Below are 21,212 nucleotides of genomic sequence, written 5' to 3' on the forward strand. Positions count from 1 at the left end.
ACAGACAGGAGCAGTTCTCTCTGTGCCCTCTGTGCCCGAGCACAGAGAGAACTGCTCCTGTCGGTGCTCCTGCGCTCTGAAGATGCCAGTCACAGGTGCTGGCGAAACGTTAGGAAACAAAACTTCCAGAACACGGCCACACAGCCCGGAAGACCCACACCAGCCATTAAACTCCATGTCCACTTGAAGGGGGGGTAGGGGGCGTCTTAAATTCCGTAGCTGCCATTTCATCCGAGCTAAAAAAATACCCCTATTTACAGCAAACAGTGAGCAAAGCAGATCCTGGATAGGGCCACTATTGCGAGGGAAGGCAAACTCTTGTAAGATCCCCCTCAGTGGGAGCAAACCGCCTGCTGAGTGGCTTCACTCATCACACTAAACTTTCATATGGTGGGCTTGTTTGTGTGGGTTTGCATGGGCTGCGAACCCAGCTGCTCTGCTTTGCAAACCATGGTTTAACACACATTAAATCATGATAAAGCAAACCCTGGCTTGGCACCATGTGTAAAGCTAATTTCCCTGGGGGAAAGCAGTAGCGTGGTGGGTTTACGCCCAAGAATAAATGGTAGTCATGGATTGATACGGAGAATGTGTTGATGTGATGAAAAAGACCTGTCTGCTCCCAGCAATTTGCTGGCACCAGGGGCACTGGGGGTTGGGAAGATGGAACAATGCTCCTTGCCAGTTGTGGTGGGAGAGCCAAACTGAAAATTCCCATAAGATGTATTTTTACCACCCCACTCTCCTTCAGGAAAAAGCTACAGGTAGTCCTCACTTAATGACCACAATAGGGACCAAAAATTAGTTGTTAAGCAGGGCAGTTGTTAAGCGAGTTGCACCCGATTTTACGATCTTTTTTTGCAGCGGTCATTAAGCAAATCACCATGGTCATTAAGCAAATCACATGGTTGTTAAGCGAATCACACAGTTTCCCATTGATTTTGCTTGCCAGAAGCCAGCTGGGAAGGTCGCAAATGGCAATCACATGACCCCAGGGCGCTGCAACCGTCGTAAGTGTGAGGTGGTCGCCAAGCGCCCAGATCATGATCAGGTGACCACGGGGGTGCTGCGATAGTTGTAAGTGCGAAGACTGGTTGTAAGTTCCTTTGTTCAGCCCTGTTGTAACTTCTAACGGTCACTAAACAAATGGTTGTCAAGTGAGGACTACCTGTATTGTGGAGATTGTTTAATGCCTGGCCATTTCACTATACAACTGCCCAGCTCTTTCCCAAATGACACTGGGGCTGTGTTCGCACAACCTGCGGAACACAGTTACTGAACTGACTCACTTCTCTGTGTTTGCAGATACATGGAATCATAATCTGACCAAGCAGGCTGGATTCACCCAACATACTAAGCTAGAAAAAGCGAAAGGTTAAACCCAACCCTTTGGCATATTATGCAGACCCCGCAGCTAAACGCATTAGACGTAGGCAGCTTCTGTGAATACAGCCAGTGTCTGGCCACACCAGACTGGCCCGTCTGCAATGGCAGGAAAGGAGTTTCTCTTCCTCCGCAGAGATGTGCCGAAAGGGTTCTCCCCATGCTCGCTAGGGATCCCGGGAGCAGAAGCCCAGGCTATACCGGGGCACCGAAAGCAATTCGAAAGGCTGCTTCCCCCCCTCCGCCCCACACCTCCAACTCTGGGGAGACTCACGGATCTGGGGACAGGCTTTGGTTGGGGAACAGATTCCACGTGAAAGTGCTTTGCAGACCTTAGAAGACACGTGTTCTCTGCCATTCACGTTAGACGAGAAAATGCAGGTGGAGGAACCAGGCGCATCTTAGCAAAAAGTAAAATGTGGATAGGATTGTGTAGTGAAGCATGCGGAGTAACAAAAGGCTGCTTAGCGTTTATCACTTTTGCTCTCTGCCTTCCTCACAAGCAACTCAGCGCCGCTAGATGCAAAATACGCAGCCTCATGGATGGAGAGGGGCGTCCGTGCTAGAAGCTGGATCCTCGACTCTGAACTGACTTCTCTGCACAGAATTGCTCCTAGTTCAGCAACAAATTCCCTCACTCCAGCCTGAACCAGCATAACTCCGCTTGCAGCTTACGCCTTGGTTTGTGGTGCTGAGTAGCTCCCGCTTGGCGCATCCAGGAACCTGGTTTGTACCTGAGCTCAGGCAGGTGGGCCCTGGAGAACGTGGGGCTCTGTGGAGATGATGTTGCGTCAACACTCAACCTTTGTGCAAAAAGACCAGCCATCAGCCTGATCCCAAACAAGCCATGTGAACATAAGCATTGAGTCTGGTGCCAATCCTTGTTTAGGGCAGAGCGTTCCAGTTCAAGCGCTCTCTCTGCCAGGAGAACGCAGGTGCTGAGCCCTCCGTCAGCCCAATCTTCACCCTGGGTGGGAGCAGCCCAGGAGCGTCCCCTACAATGGAAAGGTTTTCTGCCACAGACCCCCTTCACTGTGCAAGGCATCTCCTGAAGGCCCAAAGAATTGAGATGGGGGGGTGGAGAGACAGGGGGAGGAGGCCAAGCAACGCATTCCCTGGTAAGGGGCATAAATGAGGAGCAGGAGAGGAACAGGAGACAAGGAAAGGTCAGCAAACGTGGAATAAGGGTTTTCTGCCATTCGGTTTGGCCAAACTCCGCTGCTGATGAGCTCGGCTAGGGCAAGCAAAGCCCCACGCTTGGGGGGGAGCCTCTTCCGCCTTGCCACTGCTGCACAGCCCCTGAAGATGGATGCTGTTTCCAGCAGTGCAACCAGCCTTGGCCGGTGGTGGGCACAGAAAGTCTGGATTATTTTAAAGCAGGAGGAAGCCTTTCGGGAAGACCCACCTTCTCAAGATTCCCCCAGCACTTGGGGAGATACTAAGTCATATGCAACACCCCTTTCCGCACCATTTGGGGTCCGTTTCAAAACTTGCACCACACGGCTCGTCCTTCGTGGCCACGAGGCCCAAGCGGTGCAACCCTCGGTGCACCTCAGCGGGCTCACCTGGAACGGACTTGCGGTGCATCAGCCACCCCGCAAGCTGTTTGTCCTGAGGACAGCCGGTCACCGGCCCTCCTTAAAGCCGCCGAGTCAGCAGCTGTGCCTGCAAGTGGGCGACCCGTCCACACGGTCTTGGGCCTGGATTTGAAGCCCCCTCATCAAGGACACATGAATCTCCAATATCCCCCTGAGGTGGGGATGGGGGCGACCGAGGGTGCCCGAGCTCAGGAGGGCAAAGGAGTTGGGAGTTTCTGCAGCTCGGGGAACCGAGGGGGTCGCAGCTGTGCCTGCTGAATTGTCAAGTCTTGGGTAGGAAGCGAAAGAGATGGAATTTGGTGGAAAATGTGTTTGGTACGCTAGGAAATGAGCCTCGTGTGTAACGTATTTGTGGATAGGTGTACACGTTTGTTAGGCTATCCAAAGCTCTGCCAAGAAATAAATGTACAACTATATTTGAAAGAAGAAGTCTATATATTTTTAAATACAGAACTGAAAAGCTGTATACTCTTCCTTGGATTTTAATTTCCATTGTCCTGTAACCTTTGTCTGTTTGGTGGCTGTAATAAAACATATTGTTTGGGTCACCGGAGGTCTCTGCTTTCATAGGGACACAAAAGGGGGATACCTTCTCCAAACCAAGAAGGGGGGCTCAGTTTGTCTCCCTACCCGCCCCCCCAGCTCATCAATCAGGGCAGCTGAACCCAGCAGAGGGCCCAGGACTTCCATCCCTCTTACTCCTGATGCGCGGAACAAAATGTGCCACAACTGCGGTTGACCGGTTGATGGCTAGACAATTACTGAAGTGTAAAAGAAAGCTGGACTTGGACAGTTCCCATCCAGGCACCGATCCAGCCCGGAGCTGTTTAGCTTCCTCAGGTTGTCCGTCCCCCTCCCACCTTGCCCTCCAGCAGGTCTTGAAATGCCACTAAGGAAGGGGGGGGCACTTTCCAACCATAACGAACTGTGTACGTGTTATAAATGTTTCATCAATTAAGGGCTGGGTGTCTGTGGGTTTATTTAAAAAATACACGCGTGGCTAAGGCCACCTTGGGCTCTTCCAGCAGCAGCCACGGAAGGAATGGAGCTTTCTTGAAATCCTATCTGGGCTGTAGAGATGAGAATCGGCTGCTTCGCCTCTTTCTCCAGGAGCCACAGCCACAAGATTTAAAAACTTGTCCACAGGTTAATGGAAAGATAATTGTGTAGGCCTATAAAATTCGAATGCAGGTCCACCTTGCCTCTCCGTGGGTATCTGGAAATTCAGCGTTCTTGAGGACCCCCCTCCCCAAAAAATATTGAAGGAATGGATTTGTCCATTTAATCCTTTTCTGAAGAGCCTCAGAGGACCAGAAGGGCAAGAATAATTCCAGGTAATTCCAGGGCTGTCCATAGCGCATCTCATGCCAGAAGAAAGGTGCAGGGCGTGAAAAATCTTTATATATCAGGGACCGAATGATCCATGGAAGACTTCACTAGTCCACTTGAAAGCCTTACAAAACAGAAGCAAAGAAACCGAATCAGCCTCGGCTTAAGAAAAATCCACGGGGATTGTCTAAAGAGCATCGCGACTGGCTTTCCCCCCGCCAATATCTGTCGATCTTGACTAAGATTTAGGAAGATGAAGAGGAAGGGGGGGGTTTAGTTGGCTTACTTTTTTGTTTTATTTTTCGCATAAAGTTCGCTGGCAGTGGGTGGGAATAGCTTTTTGAAAAAAGCTAGTTCCTGAAAGAGGGGAGGTAGAGGCAACTCATGGGGCAGAATTAGCAAAGCTAGCAAGTTTGGATAACCGGTGTGGGTCTTAAATATCAGCAGGGAGGCTACCCGTTGTTGGAAACAGGATGCTTGGCTAGTGAATTTGGCAGGTTCTAGGCCAGCCTTCCTGCATTAATCCTTAATTTGCAGCCATTCAAAAAGTCAAGAAGGTGGTTGTGGCCACCATCTTGACTTTTTTGACCACTCTTGCCAATGTCTCTGTGGGTGACCATGAACCTCAGGCTTCACAAGATTCAGCCCATTTTGACTTTTTTGAATTGCAATTACATTTGACAAGGGCCCCCAATTAACATCTCCAATTCCTGCCATTTTGGAAACGTCTGGAAATTGTTTGGTCTGCCCCAGAATGCCCTCAACTGCCCTCCACAGTTTAAAAAGGAAAACAGCTCTGAAATGTCAAATCCAGCCTTGGGTGGGCACCTTGTTGGCCCGCTCACGGAGCGTTACAGCCCCCCAAATTGGTCCCTTCTGAGCTTCAGGGTATGAAGCCAGGTGAAAGATGAAGCCAAGATGTGCCAGATCACCCTCTTCCACCAAATAGCTCACTTTATGGGGCAGAATAGAAGAGGGATCACCTGGTATCCTACTTTCCACCTCTATTCTGCTGCCATTATATACCTAAAAGGTTTAAGGCTGGAATAATCAAAGGACACTCCTTTTGGAACTCTCTATGCTAGTGTTTCTCAACCTTAGCAACTTTAAGATGAGTGGACTTCAACTCCCAGAATTCCCCAGCCAGCCATGCTGGCTGGGGAATTCTGGGAGTTGAAGTCCACTCATCTTAAAGTTGCTAAGGTTCAGCTTTGGAAAATCCTGTGCCTTTTGAGAGACTTAGCTAGAGATTGTATAAATTCTTGCCTGCTGTTCATGTCTCTGCCTCTCCCTTCTGTTCCCCTCGTCCTATTCCACAAGTTAACTTTGTGGGCTTTGCTGATGTTTAATAAATAGACATCAGCTATCGTTTTTGCTAGCTGGAACTGAGCGCCCTGTACACTTGCTCTGATCTGGATTTAGGGACTGACTGGGAGGGTGCTGGGTGCAAACTCAACTAGAAACTGCCCAGAGTAGTTTTCCAACACCCCCAAACCCGCTAATTCAGCCCTCGGGGACGTACTTTTTAATCATGTGCTCGTAGATCACAGCAGGGACGATGGTGAGGGTGATGATCTGGCCAGCGTTCACGAGGATGTTCGTGACCTCCTTGTCCTTGAGAAGGGAGATGCTACGAATCAGGTTACTTACTCATTGCAAAGGGGGGGGGCATTTGCTGAGCTGAGGACTTTTGCAGAATTGCACAGGCGAGCCTCTCGCTCACAGGCACGCACACACAGATGAACACACTTTCACTGCAGTCTTGCTTTGAGGCTGTGAAGGGAAGCTGACTGGCTTCTGCGTCCCTTTTCCTCCGCTCTTGCTCCTTCCGCTTCAGGAGAACAATGGTTGACCCCTTCCCAAATCCATCCTTCTTTCAAAAAAACCTCTGTCTCTCCTGGCCTCGATTCCAGCTGAAGCCACAAAAATCTATGGCTCTGCGGTCATTCCTATCTGCCATCGCGTTCCCCTTCATCTGTCATCTTGCTCTCCCAAGAGAAACAGGAAAAGAGACACGTTAAGTCCAGGGTAGCCCAAAATCAGAAGGAATTTGGTGGCATCTTTTCCAACTAACATGTTTGATTAAAAGGCAGAAGCTTTTTAAAGCTTCTGCCTTTTAATCAAATTTGTTAGTCGGAAAAGGTGCCACCAGACGCCCTCTGACTTTGGGCCCCCAAGACATGCAGCAAACTTCCTTCCTTCTTGCTTCTTTTACTGTCCAAATGCGTTGAACAAATCATTGAATAATTCAGGCCCCATCCTGCAACTCCTCAGGGACTCTGCGCACTGAGTGCTGTACGTAAAAACACCCCATAGCACTGCTGAAAAACAGACAGAGTTGCATGAATACACACACGCACGCACACACACAGAGGCAGGTTTTGAACCCAACCTACTCAGCTCCTTCCTTACAGCTTCTGACTGCATCACTCCACCCGGGTCCAGATTGTTGATATTATGTGGACTATAAAACTGGGTGCCAAATGCAGCTTTAACAAAAAGAATTGCAAGTTTCTAGTCCTGAAGACTTTGAACAGGGTTCCAGTCTTTCGAGCTTCTCCCACCGCCACTCTGGCGTCAACTGTTCTCCGGCTTCGGCACTCACCTTCAGGCCAATGACATTCTGCCCGTTCACTTCGCAGACGTAGTGGTTGATGAGGAGCCCGTTCTGGGCGGCAGAGCTGCCTCTGACCAGCGAGGTGATCCGCCCCTTCTTCATGACGAACCCCACGTGGCCGGTGCTGTCTTTGTGCATGGTCACCGTTCGCTGGAAAGGCCTAGCAAACACGGGTGCAGAGGAAGGTCTCAGTCCACACTTTTCCTTGAATTTTGCCTCTGAAAGGACGGTTGCTCCCAACCAAGAGGTGAGTTGGGGTATGGAAACCTCTCTGAGGGTCTCGGCCAGGTCCACTATGTAAGGCTGGGCCTGGCATGGGGCAAAGGGAGCGTTCTGCACCCATTTCAGAAGAGGCAAATGCAACTCTTTGTCCGGACTTGACCAAATCACAAAAAACAGGGAAAGGCCCTCTGTGAAAGTTGTGGTCATCATACAAACCACCAAAGCAATTCCTTGGGGTCATCAAGGTCTTCCAGATGCACTTATGGACAGGAACATAAGCTGCAAATGTTCTCCAGAGCAGCACCTCCTAGATGAGGAACGTAGTCACATTGGGCTCACAATGGACCACCGTCTCCAGTTCCCACTCCTCACCTGTCACGAACCACCATCACAATCTTCTCCGGCGAGGACTTCTTCAGCGCCCGCTTAGCCTTGTCCATGTTCCACCCAGCGCAGGACTTCCCGTTGATCTGGAGGACCTGATCGCCAAAGCGCAGCCCCACCAGAGCTGCCGGGGAGTTGGCTTTGACCAGCTGCACAAACAGCCCCTGTGGGAGAGGACACTGCTTGGCAAAAGCCCAGGGCTGCTGGGTGTATCGGCCTGGTGCAAAGAACCACACGGGTGGCCATCTACAGGACTGCAGACGTGTCTATAACAGGAGCCACAGCAGGTGGGTGCATCTCTGTGGCTTCTGAATGACCACCGTTCTATAACCGATACCCTGAAGAAAATGCACCTGACATCTGACAACCTTTCAATAGGACCCAGAGAAGACCCACTTATGCTTCCCAGGCAGGGACATCCAGGGGGGTCAAAAAAGTCAAGATGGCAGCCTGAGCCGATTTAAATCCAGGTAGAGGCCAACATCTTGAAGTTTTTGACCCCTCCATGGATGCCCTTGGTCCAAATGCTGAATTTTCACAGAACTGGGAGAAAATATGGTCTTGGGCCTAGCTCTGGGGAAAATAGCACTAATGAATATCAGCAGTAACAGATTTTAATCATCAATCTAAGGCATTTCCTAATAACGACCAGCCATATAAATACAAATCTATAGTGAGTTATGACAGGAAGGTTTTTCCAGGTTCATGAAGGTCCCGCCAAAAGGAGATTTTTTTTTTAAACTTGAAGAGATGGGATTCCAGATAGAGCTCATAATGGAGTCCAGAACAGGAACTCAAGGGGGGGAAACCCTAAATTGTGAAGCAGACATTGTAACAGGAGGAAAATCTAATCTAAGTTATTCAAAAAACTGGGACTTCCTTTACAATGGCCAAAGGTCAGCATCAGCATTTTAAACTGATAGCCCTCTCGGAGATACAACTAATGTAGGAATTGGCCAAAAGAAGAAAGTAGAGGTGATTCAGAAGAGATCTAGGCAGGAATGCCCATAAAAGGGGGGTCGGAAAAGTCAAGATGGTGGCCACGACTGCACCATCAAAGCCCCAGCACTTCTTTATGTGGCATCTTGATTTTTTTGATCACACGCACACAGAAGCGGGGAGGCTTTTGATGGCACAACCGTGCCCACCATCTTGACTTTCTTGACCCTCTCCCTCGGCAGATGCTCCTGGATCTAAGATCACATGGAAAAACACAGCTCAGGGCTTGCCTGCTGAAGTTTCAGCTTTTTAATGCATCCAATTAAAATGATCAGGGAGCAGATAAGAGGCTCCATCTGGTGGGTTTCCAGAGGACCATTACCGCCTTAGAAAATGTCCTAGTTTTTGGATGCATTTCCTCCCCCATAGTTGCTGTCTGAAAGCCCCATAACTGCACAATTTCTACAGCAGTGTTTCTCAACCTTGGCCACTTTAAGATGTGTGGACTTCAACTCCCAGAATTCCCTAGCCAGCATGGATGCTGGCTAGGGAATTCTGGGAGTTGAAGTCCACACATCTTAAAGTGGCCAAGGTTGAGAAACACTGCTCTAGAGGATGGTCCTCTTGCATTTTGTTAGGAAACTTAAATTTTTGACTCAAAGATGAAGAGCAACATTTCCAAGGGATTAACTCAGTAGGTCACAGTTAGAAAAATAATCCCGTCCTTAAATCAATTCAAATAAATGAAGTATTTTATCACTGGCTTAGCCAGCTCTCAAAGGAGATAAAGCCAATCCGTGGCAGATAAAACCTGCTAACTCCTATCAGTCTTACTATTTAAATCCTACATCCAGATCCACCTAAGAAGACCAGGTGGAGGATGGTGGTGGTCCAGCGATGGTCCAGAAACTGTAGATTTCCCCAGATCTTACACTTTTGCTGCCTAGGAGCCCTTTTCAAAACCGACCTTATCAATGTTTCTCAGCTTCAGTCCTATCTTCCCACGCTCATCCTTGCATAGATGGATCTCGCGCAAGCCTGGTTTGATCTCTGCTCGACGTATCCCCACATCACTTCCTGTCACGGGAGCCACCCACAGGCCTGGAGCGGAGGAAGATGGAGCCACGGCCTGCCAAGTTGAAGAAGCAATGCAGAAAGAAATAATACTTCTCCCCAGATCAAAAAGGTCCTTGAAGATCCCAGGTTAAACTTCAACCACCAGCAGGACCAAACCACTTAAACACACTCACCAGAAACTCAAGAACTTTGGTTAAGTAATATTTACTGACGCCAACTAGGAAGCCAATAACCTAACTTTGTCAGCTGGGAACAGTTTCATAACCACCCTGTTGTCCCTACACGTCCGGATGGTGGCATGCTGGTGGGACGCAGACCTAATCTTGGTACTTCAGTGCCAGAGAAGGCTTGCTGTCAAGCAGCATCTAAGAGATGTTCCTCCTAAGCAACATCTTAGCACGTCCAGCAGTGAGTCACAAGCAGCCACCTGACCCTCAGAGAGCTGTCTGATAATAGTGCTGATGGTGTCACCCTCCTTAATGGAGAATGGAGAGCCAGATAGCCCTCCCCTCTGTAGCCATGGAGGCACAGAGCTTCCATCCATCACAGATGTTCTGTATCCTTCTTCTGCAGAGATTAATTTGTAGGTTAGAAGCGGGGACACAAGTATAGGAAGAAACAATCATTATCGGTTGGCCATCCATAAGGGGCGTAATTGGGCAAACTAACCCACCTCCTCCATGAACATGAAACTATGGGGAAAAAAGGCACATAACACCTTTCCACCTCTGAAGGTTGCACTCAGAAATGCTTACAGTATTGCCTGTCGGGACAAGACCCAGGTTCTTCTGGATCTCCTCGCTGGAAAGAGAGAGGCCCATATAATCATTGAGATCAGCGAGATTTGGGTACAAAACCGCTGGAGCTGGAAAAGGAAGAGAGAGCTATTAATTCAAAGACTGACTGGCTAGCACCTTTTGGTCTCGGCCCAAACAGAGACCGCCAGATCCTGCACCTGTCTCTGCTCACCCCTCGTTGGGGTGGTGTGCATGAGTGAATGAGCCTTCCCCCATTATTTTTAAGGGTCAAACATCCACGTCAGCTGATGTGAGCCCCAAGAACACGGTTGAACGTGGACAGTCCCCATGTTTTGCTTAAAGGCAGCAAGCGAGGGTCAAGACGATGTGAATATCATCTGGCAAGAGCAAAAATCATCACCTGCGATTTCTGGAACACCTGACAGTGCATGACTGAACAGAGAATTGAGGAATCAGAGACACCACAAGGACCATCTAGGCCAGTGTTTCTCAGCCTTGGCAGCTTGAAGATGGGTGGACTTCAACTCCCAGAATTCCCCAGCCAGCAAGGCTGGCTGGGGAATTCTGGGAGTTGAAGTCCACCCATCTTCAAGCTGCCAAGGCTGAGAAACACTGATCTAGTCCAACTCTCTGCAGTGTGCAAGGAAATCAATGAAACCATCCTGAGAGATGGCTGTCCAGCTACTTCTTTAAAAATCCAGGGCAAACAGACCCCTCTCTAAACCATCATGTTTGGGGACTGTGAAAGTTCTCTTGGGGTTATGGCCAAGTTCTCTCCCCTTCACAAGCCATTCGCTCCATGCTGTGAGCCATATTCATGACCCTCCCAGAATTACTTGGAAGCCCCTACAATTCCCTTCTTAGGTCCGCCTGTTCCCAGCTCTGCCCAGTACTCCAGACCAAGTCCTTGCGGTGCTGAGAAAAAGACCATCCTGCCTGGGGCATGAGCCACCTTCAGAAGAAGCCTTCATCTGAAACAGTTGTGGGCTCTTAGCTATGATTGTTCATGAAATGCTCATAGAAGAGATTACTTTGATGATGGCCCCGGAGTTTTGCTGATATCTGAACTACGTTACCATCTGCCTTGGGTTGCTCAGGCATCTCTTTCTCCATAGGGGCTGGGGCCGGGGCCGGGGCCCTTGGGCGTGGGCCTACAGCATTGGCCTGGGCCTATAATGACAAAAGCAGTGAGAAATTAGGGACATCACTCCCTAACCTGAAAGAGAAGGCAGCACAGAGCTCCTGGTTCCATCCCTAAAGGACATCCCTCTTTGCCAGCACCTTGAAGGAACAAGGCCACTGGACCACATGCAGGATCCTTGTCCTGCCCTTTGAAATGGTTACCGCTTGGTCATCATCTTCACAAAGGAAAGCTTCTGGAGGAGAAGATCGGGTTTCCACAAACTTTGGGCCATGGGAGATTCCTGATAGCCCACAAATTATTAAGGACCAGGGAGAGCACCAGAGCAGAGCCCCCTTGGCCTTGGGATCACAGCTTCTGACTGGCCTCCTTCTGCCCACACACACAAAAATGGCTTTTTGTTTTAAAGCCATTAGAGTTTAACCAACTATAGTTTCCTTTGTTCCTGAGGTGCCTGGTTGCATGTTGGCTTGTCAGATTTATATCCCCACCTTTTCTTCCCAAAGCTCAAGGCAGCTTCCATGGGGAATCGATCTCCACTTTTTCTCCACCACAACAATCCTATGAGGTGGACCAGTCTGAGAAAGGCAACCACTGAGTTTCCATGGCTGACATGGAAGACATGAACCCAGGTCTCCTGGTCCTAGTCCAACAAGTTCATTTCTTTCCAGCTACCTGAGCCATATTACAGATGGGCATTGATTGATTGATTGATTGATTGATTGATTGATTATGTACCATCCAGTCAGCGTTATTACTTAATAACCACATAGATAGATCTTCTGTCCTCAACCCAGTCCTTCAGTGGTGCCCCCCATTGCTGCTGTAACTGAGCCCATCCCCCTTGCTGCTGGTCTTCCTCTTCTTCTCTTCCCTTCCAACTTTCCCAGCATGATGGACTTCTCCAGAGAGATATAACATGTCCAAAATACGATCATTTATGCCTGATCATTTGTCCCTCAGGTCAGAATTCAGCATTGATTGATTTTATGATCATATCTATGATATGGTTTGAGAAGTCCATAACGTTGGGAAAGGTGGAAGGGAAGAGAAGAAGAGGACCACCAGCAGCAAAGTGGAGGGACTCAGTTACAGTGGAGATGGGGGCACCACTGGAAGACCTGAAGGACCAGGCTGGGGACAGATCACCCTGGAGAAGATTTATCTGTGTGGTTGCTAAGAGTCAACACTGGTATGATGGCACATAATCAATAATCAATCCCAAGAGATGCAAGACTAACATTTTGCATAGAAATGACACACCTTGACCTGTAATGGAAGATCCTCTGAGATATCATAGCTCAGTATCAGTCTGATCATTTCCTCAATTACACAATCTAAAGAAAGTTGCTGTCTAGATGGGTTGGACTTTAAATTCCATAATCCCTACCCAGCAGGACCACGTTGGCTATAGAACCATGAAGTTGGAGGCACCTCAAGGATCATCTAGTCCAGCTCCCTGCAGTGTGTAAAGAAATCCAACCCAAACATTCATGAGAGGTCCAGCCTCTTCCTCCAAGTTTCAGAGATGGAGAACCCACAACCTCGGACCCTTCTAGACCATTCCACTGCAGATCTGACTCTCAAGAATCTGTTTTTCACTTATATTAAATGAAATCTGGAAAGGTACAACTAATACCCACTAGTTCTGGTTGTATTTCTGTGGCAACGGAAAACAGAAAATATGAGTCAGTGGCCAGGCCCAGTGCTATTTTAGGCTGCATCAACAGAAGCAGAGTCCCCAAATCATGACAGATCACCACAGTGCTCTATTCTACTCTGGTTAGACCCCCACCTCAGATTTTGTACCTGGATTCAGACCCATTTGAACCAGGAATGGGGTGACGAAAGTGACCCAGGGGCTAAAAACAAAGTCCTCTGAAGGGGACAGAGGGAGGAGTTCATGCTGAGTCCTGAGAGAAAGGACTCCAGACTCCTGAAAGGATGTCACAGAGTGCAGGACACAGACTTGACTGAACGTTAGGAAAAACTGTCCCACTGTTGGCAAGATCTTACATCAGATCCTGGGCGCTGAAGTCTAGTGCATTGAGAGAGCACCAGATGACAAAAGTTGGAGAGCAAAAAGGGTGGCTAAAATTATTTCCTTGCATTTTACTTGGCAACAATGCTAACACTTCCCACTCCCAATGGGCTGATACAACAATGACATCCTCGCCTGGTCCGCCCACCTAGGACAGCTACAGAAGCCTCTCCAAATACTTTGGATGGAACTCCCACCGCTGGATCCCCGACCAGGGTGGTCCTTAGGACTTGGGAATTATGGGGATATTTGGAGTCACAAGGCTGAGGAATGATTGACTGATCAGATGGAGAAAGGAAAAATACTCAGTTGTGACACAGCTGGCCAATGGCGAAGGGGCTGGCGTTTTTAGCCCCTTTTTGAAACCCTAATTTTCAAGCCAGCTTTAAAGACCTTTGTTGAAAATGAAACCGTCAAAGGTTAGAACATTAATTCTTTTTAATAGTTGGCACCTCCTGAGATCCAAAAGGGAGTTTGTCTGTCACCTTGTCCCTTGCACTGAATTCCACCCCCTGCCCCACTCCAAGCGGTGGCTTCTGCAGAGATGGGGGGGAGAAGAAGGAAGCTCTCACCGTCAGCATCCCATGCACCTTCATATCTTCCAGTGACGGGTACAAGGTCGACATGGCGGAGGCTGCTTCTCTAGGAGCACAAACCGGAGGGACACAGAGGACGTCTTCAAGGGAGGGTCGTCGTGAAGGTCACCACCAGCTTCTCTCCAGGGAAGACGTTCTCGGGGCTCAGCTTCTCCTGTTTGTTTTTAGGGCAATCACCCAATTAAAGACAACCAAATTAATCGTGTGTGTTTAAACCAGAATTGCATAAATGAGTAAACATTCCAAAGCAAATTTTTTCCGATGCTTCCTGTTTTTCTTATCTACAGAGTCTAATTGTGCTCCTATCTGTTCCTGCACCTTGAGCTTTCTGGACAAATGTTTCTGCAACTCCCAAATTAGTTGCTTTAATTTAATCTAATTGAGTACTTCCTTTGGTGGTTCTAATTTAATGTAATGGATTCATCCAACCTCCCCCAGTCTTTGAGAAAGGATGACTTCATCTAGCCCCCTGGCTGAAGGAATACTTGCTTCTTCTTCACTTTTAAATGTTGAAATTCCACAGGGAAGTTTCTCAAGCTGCACAGTTCAGGCATACAGTGGGAGAGATGATTCCAAATTTCTCAAAAGCAGCACCACGTTGCTCAAAGGAAAGCATTAGTCACTTAATTATACAGAATAATAGAACTGGATGTCTCTGTTTCTATGTTGGGTGAATGGAAAAATAAGCCAGGATTTTAAAATGAGCACCTGGATTTGCAGTTCACCAGCTTTCTGCGATGACCATATTGGCTTTCTGACCCTGACAGAACTCCAAGAAATGATTCCTTTCTAGTGCCGTGTTAGCTGTGGCTGATGGGAGCGATAATCCAATGTTTCTGGGGTGTGTTTCCCCACAAGAGCCAAGGCGACGTGTAAGTTGGCCTTTGCCCAACTTTGTGTGGTGCGCCAGCTACTCCCTTTCCCGGATCAGGCAGCTCCCTGGCCAGTCACTCCCACCCTGGTCATTTCTCAGCTAGACTATTCCAATGCGCTCTACATGGGGCTACCCTAGAAGAGTATCCGGAAGTTACAGCTGGTTCAAAATGCAGCCACACGGACAATCTTGGATGCCCCAAGAACAGCACATATAATACCTTTGCTGCGTTGGGTGCCAGTTTGCTTCCAGGTCCCGTTCAAGGTGTTGGTTATCACCTTTAAAGCCCTACCTGGCATGGGGCCAGGTTACCTGAGGGACTGACTCACCCCCATCACATCAACCCGTCCCACCTGGTCAGGCAGAGGGATGTGTTGCGCACCCCGTCAGCGAGGAAATGTCGGCTGGCGGGGCCCAGGAGGAGAGCCTTCTCTGCCGTGGCCCCCGCCCTCCGGAATATTCTCCCCCCAGAGGTGCAGCGGGCCCCCACCCTCCTGGCTTTCTGGAAAGGATTGGCACAGTCCATCAGCTTCTGTGGGGCGATAAGAGTTTTACTCAGTCCTGGGGGAGGCTGGAGCCCTGATGTCACGCCTGAGTTACTCGCCAATTTTAACATCTATCCTTGGATTATATTTATTTTCAATTTATTTAGGGTTATTTTATATTGTAATTTTAATTGATAGTAACTGCTTTGTAAACTGCCCAGAGTCATTTTTTAACGAGATGGGCAGTGACAAGTTTGACGTACAAATAAATGAATAATAGTTTGACAGCAGGAGAAATTTCTAAGAGGAAGTGACTCAGATGAGCCCTCAGAAAGAGGATGAGGAATGTGAATTTTGCTATGATTTAGACCTGTCAAATCCAGGTTTAAGTCCCACCATCACTGGGCCCAACACTCTCCTGGAATCGCAGAAGTGAGAATACGCTGGGTTATGACGGGAGAGGTAGGATGCGATTCCCACTTTGCCCTGAAGTGACCCTGAGACAAACTCTTCCTAAATCGCCGGGTGGTTGTTCTGACCTAATAAGGTGAAGGAGAGAGTCCCCTTTGCCGTCTTCTGCACGGCAAAGGAATGAAAAACGTTGCCTTTCTTAAAAAAAAAGGATCTCAGGTCATTAATTGCAGAACATGCTTCCACAGAGACCCTGCTGCACGTCTGGGTGGACAGGCCTGAAAACCGCTGGATTTCCGCTTTTCTTTCAAGACACGCAATCCATCTGTTTGCGCGCTTGCAAATATGCAGTCACCTGGAGGCAGCCTGCAATTTTCACATAGTAAAGCACCCATTAAAAACAACCCGATATTAAATCCCCAAACGGTATCTGTTACTCTTATTTCACATCTCCCTTGCCACATGCCCTACAGTCACCATCTTGACTTTTTTGACCACCCCAGACAGCCCTTGTGACCTCGAAGAAGGCTCTCCTGGGTCTCCTCTCACTACTATCCTTCTTAACCAGATTAAGTGTGTTGTGTTAACGCAGTCTCTGAGTGCCCCTTAAATAAGTGTCACTCTCCCTCCCTCCCTCACACACAGACACACACACAGAGCAAACTCCCTCACTCCCCCCCACCACACACATAAACACAGTCCGGGAGTTACAGACCCAAATCTCTCCAAAAGGAAACGACTGATCCCAGTACTTAAAAGACACCCGTTAATGGCCATGGTTCCTTACCTGTCCGATTCCCCGGGTGCGACTGCCGCTCTTGGTTTCAGTCCTCCCAGCATCCCTGCCAGGTGATAGGAGAGGTCACCTGGCTGGGAGAGGAGGCGGCATCAGCTGACGGGGAGCGAAACTCAGCTCGGCGGTGAGAGAACCAGGTGAGGCTACCTGGCTGACGTCACGGAGAGGAGCTGGCTGGAGCGAGAGACGCTTCTGATCTGCCGGTGCCGAACGTGATCGGAAGGTGACAGGGAAGCGCGTCCCCTCCAAACGGCACCGCCTTCCACTGGCCGGTGGAGCAGGGAAAGGTTTTGGCCCTAACCCGACGGCTGAGCCTTTTTAAAACAAAAACAAAAAATGGGGAAAGCGTGGGATGTGTGATTCTTTTGCATGCAAACCACGGGTTGTGTTGATGAATTCCCAAACAGGTTCTGGATGGGCTCCAGGATTTGCCAGTTGGAGAATACAGATTCTTCTGAGCTCCCAACGCACCCAAAAAATCAGGAGGGGTCTGGTAGCAGCTTCTCCAACTAACCCATTTTATTCAGGGCATAAACTTCCAAAATTTTAGTAAAGTCTGTTAGCCCGGAAAGGTGCTACCGGGCGCCTGATTTTTTCCCAGCACAGACTAAAACGGCTCTCTTCCTACCATCTCAGTAAGCTGCCTTATGCAAAATGAGTCAGGAAAAACCCAAGCAAGCTAATATTAAAACCAGGACTTGGCCATTGGGAATTCCTGCCCAACCTTGCCTGAACTAGAAAGGCTAAGGGGGGCCCCATTTGGATAGCCCTGGGATGGGAGACCACAAGAAAACCCCAGGGCTGTCTGAAAGTTGAAAAACAACCCTGCTCTCCTTGGAAGTGCAGTGGCAAACTTCAATTCCAGAACCTCCACGCCCCTGGCTGGGATTAGAGCAACTTCTGGTAACTTCTCCGTCACTCCTGCAGTCCTCCCATGCCTTGCGGGGTTGGCAAAGTGGAGGCATTTCTGCATCCGAATGACAGCCTGTTAATTAATCACCTCCCCAGTTGCTTAAGGCGTCCTGGATCATTTTGGAAACTGTTATGCCTATTTTACAGAAGGGAATGCATGGCTACTGACTCACCAGAGCAGTGATTCTCAACCTTGGCAGCTTTAAGATGTGTGGACTTCAACTCCCAGAACGTCGCGTGAGCCAAACAGCAGACCAGATAACCTGCTGTCTGGAGGTGCCAGGCTGAGGCGGGCTGCTTCCAGCATTTCAAGCCAGCATAAAGAGGCCGGTTCCTGCGGGCGTAGCCCCAAAACCGCTTTCCCTCTTTCACCTTTTCCAGGCCCGCTTTAGGACGCTCAGCTTAGCCTAGGGAATGCAGCGAACTTTCCGGTCTTACGGCGCAGAGAGAGAACCACTCAGGGGTCCCCCCCAAACACACCCGGGACCACCGCTGAATACGGGGTGATCCGTGAAACCACCAGAAGTCCACCACGATCTTCTGAGTAGCCAACGTCCTTTCCCCCAGGATTAAGAGGGAGAAAGTTAAAAATAATAATAATAATAATAATAATAATAATTACCAAGTGAACAGGCAACGGGCCTCTTTCATAATTTCTCCAGAAAGGTCCTTTATATTTCACCCGTATTCAAATGCCCGTTTATTGATTTATATACTCTGAACGGGTTGAAAGGGAAGGAAGAATCGGTGCTTTTTTCCAAGGGCTGGTTATGGATCTTCAGGACTCCAAGGCTTGAGACAATCCAAGATTAGTTTGGACTGCCATGGATATCAGCCGTAAATGAGCTGACCAGATTTAAGTCTGGTGCCTGGTGTGAGTCCAGCCCATCTAATTAGTTTATGATCTAGGCCAGCATTTCTCAACCTCAGCAACTTTTAAGATGCATGGACTTCAACTCCCAGAATTCCATGCTGGCGGGGGAATTCTGGGAGTTGAAGTCCACGCATCTTAAAGCAACCACGGTTGAGAAACACTGCACCGAAGGGATGCTGTGAGTCACAAGTGAAAGATTTCCCCTCAAACCAACCGCATTTGCACCAACTCTAACATTTTCTTTAGAGCCGGAGCTGGCCTTGATTTGCCATCCTGCGTCCATCGTGTTTTCTGAAAAAGAAAATGGGCTCGGGAGTCTTCAGCTGCGTGAGAAGATTTGCAGGGCTCGTGGCTAACACCCCCCAGATATCCTGGCCTAGATTCTTGCTGTGATTTATATTGTAGGGCATCCGCGGGGCGGGGGGGTCAAAAAAGTCAAGATGGCATTCATGTCTGCACCAGTGATTCCCATAGTAAAAGCGACTGGGCTTTGATTACATGGTCAGAGTTGCCATGGGACTTTTTTGACACCCACACATCGCCCTGACCACAGCAACAAGGGGCCCACATAAAACCTGTATGGGTCAACATCAGGTTAAGGCAGCAACTGAGTTGGGCGTGTCATATGAATGCAGCTGGGAGACCCCGCAAAATACACGCATCTTCTTCCAAGCGAGATTGTAATGCGTCGTCTGCATCATGGGAGATGCTATTAGACGAGCAAGAGGGAGTTGGGCGATGGGAATGACGCAGAACCATTAAGGGTTTGGGATAGGTTGGCCGAGGGCTCCCAAAACATGCCAGCCGGATTTAGAGGGCCTTCTCCAGCTGGCTCCAGCAGGGGGTGCTTTGCTTCTGGTGGTTCCTATGGCTCATTCCAGGCTCTTGGGGAGACCCAGAATGGGGTGGGCGTGGGGGGCAGAGCAGAGCAGAGCAGACATCTGGAGCCCCCGAAAGCTCTTGACTTTGATGGAGGACAGAGGCGGTGGATGCAGCTCGGCGCCTGACATCTGCAGGAAACCCTTTGCTGAAAATCCAGCCAGTGCAGGGAGGATTTAGGAGCCGAAACAGGCCAGGCTTGGAGGCAGCTCCGTGTTTCCTATTTCCCAAGGTCCCAGGGAGCAGAAGGCCACCCGAAAACGCACCACCAGCTGCTGGGAAAACGGGTTTTCCCCGGAGGCGGCAATCGTCTCAAGCCTACAGCGCCACCTGCAGGCCAAAGGTGGGATGCTTCCCAGCAAAACGCCCCTTCGGCTTGAGGCCGGGGAGACTTTGCTGAGGCTTGGAAAGGAGGCCACTTGGCAATCCACCAAGGCGGCCTTCAGCGCTTTAGAAGAGGAGGAGCAGGAAGAGAGGAGAAAAGGGGTAAAATAAATGCTCGCAAAAGGTACATCCTGGCCTAGGAGATAAGGGGAAGAAAGAATAAATGTTGCACGTGTGGGATTTGCATGTGGTGGGATGCTCAATGATCCGGTGAAACATTTTAGCTACATTTTCTGGATTTGGAGTGAGCCAAAACAGGTTTCAAAAGAGGCGAATGAGCGTAGCTCAGGGTTGAACCGCGGAATCCTTTTGGGTTTCTTTTCTTGCAAACGTTTCGTTACCCGGCCAGGTAACATCTTCAGTGCTGGAATGGGACGGGGTTTGCTCTCTGCTTACGTGCTGCGGCCTGCCCTGCCAGCGCTGGTGGGGTGGGGGTTCCGTTTTGCTCCTCTGTAGTTCCCCGATTTGCGCCACAGGCTGTGCCACCCCAAACCCTGAACGTTAGCCTAACCCAGCCAAACTACGTGGGACAGAGGTAACTCCTGGCTTTTCCACCTCTCCGGTTAAGCACGTCGCGTGAGCCAAACAGCAGACCAGATAACCTGCTGTCTGGAGGTGCCAGGCTGAGGCGGGCTGCTTCCAGCATTTCAAGCCAGCATAAAGAGGCCGGTTCCTGCGGGCGTAGCCCCAAAACCGCTTTCCCTCTTTCACCTTTTCCAGGCCCACTTTAGGACGCTCAGCTTAGCCTAGGGAATGCAGCGAACTTTCCGGTCTTACGGCGCAGAGAGAGAACCACTCAGGGGTCCCCCCCAAACACACCCGGGACCACCGCTGAATACGGGGTGATCCGTGAAACCACCAGAAGTCCACCACGATCTTCTGAGTAGCCAACGTCCTTTCCCCCAGGATTAAGAGGGAGAAAGTTAAAAATAATAATAATAATAATAATAATAATAATAATTACCAAGTGAACAGGCAACGGGCCTCTTTCATAATTTCTCCAGAAAGGTCCTTTATATTTCACCCGTATTCAAATGCCCGTTTATTGATTTATATACTCTGAACGGGTTGAAAGGGAAGGAAGAATCGGTGCTTTTTTCCAAGGGCTGATTATGGATCTTCAGGACTCCAAGGCTTGAGACAATCCAAGATTAGTTTGGACTGCCATGGATATCAGCCGTGAGCGAGCTGACCAGATTTAAGTCTGGTGCCTGGTGTGAGTCCAGCCCATCTAATTAGTTTATGATCTAGGCCAGCATTTCTCAACCTCAGCAACTTTTAAGATGCATGGGCTTCAACTCCCAGAATTCCCCCGCCAGCATGGCTGGCGGGGGAATTCTGGGAGTTGAAGTCCACACATCTTAAAGTTGCTGAGGTTGAGAAACACTGATCTAGGCTGTCATGGGAATGCAGAAAATTAGCTGACTGCTGTCTGTGCTGCACCGGCAGAAGAAATTCAGTGCACAGGTGGGGGATGCCCGGTGTGAAATCGCATTTAATTAATTAATTAGA

The 21,212-nt window shown here is 49.3% G+C and overlaps 1 protein-coding gene across 4 annotated transcripts; it reads right to left on the minus strand.

Moving 5' to 3' along the window:
• Positions 1–779: 779 nt before the first annotated feature.
• On the minus strand, positions 780–20,977 carry SDCBP2 (syndecan binding protein 2). 4 transcript variants are annotated; one of them, XM_007441173.4, is made up of 9 exons: positions 16,643–20,977; positions 14,062–14,239; positions 11,384–11,477; positions 10,305–10,414; positions 9,440–9,601; positions 7,522–7,697; positions 6,916–7,087; positions 5,833–5,924; positions 780–4,434 (listed from the first exon to the last, which is right to left on the minus strand). In XM_007441173.4, exons 2-9 carry the CDS (start codon positions 14,113–14,115, stop codon positions 4,380–4,382), a joined length of 915 nt encoding a protein of 304 aa, XP_007441235.2. In that variant the 5' UTR covers positions 14,116–14,239; positions 16,643–20,977; the 3' UTR covers positions 780–4,379. The 4 variants fall into 4 exon arrangements, 3 of the variants coding, with proteins under 3 accessions (XP_007441235.2, XP_088009655.1, XP_088009657.1); XM_088153529.1 differs by lacking the exon at positions 16,643–20,977 and having other exon boundaries at positions 14,062–16,505; XR_015798378.1 differs by lacking the exon at positions 16,643–20,977 and having other exon boundaries at positions 4,379–4,434; positions 5,833–6,292; positions 14,062–16,505.
• Between the last annotated feature and the right edge of the window lie 235 nt (positions 20,978–21,212).

This window comes from Python bivittatus, unplaced genomic scaffold (assembly GCF_059951505.1).
Source record: "Python bivittatus isolate LINGU-HERP-01145 unplaced genomic scaffold, Pbiv_v1 ctg000700_np1212, whole genome shotgun sequence".
NCBI classification, from domain to species: domain Eukaryota; kingdom Metazoa; phylum Chordata; class Lepidosauria; order Squamata; family Pythonidae; genus Python; species Python bivittatus.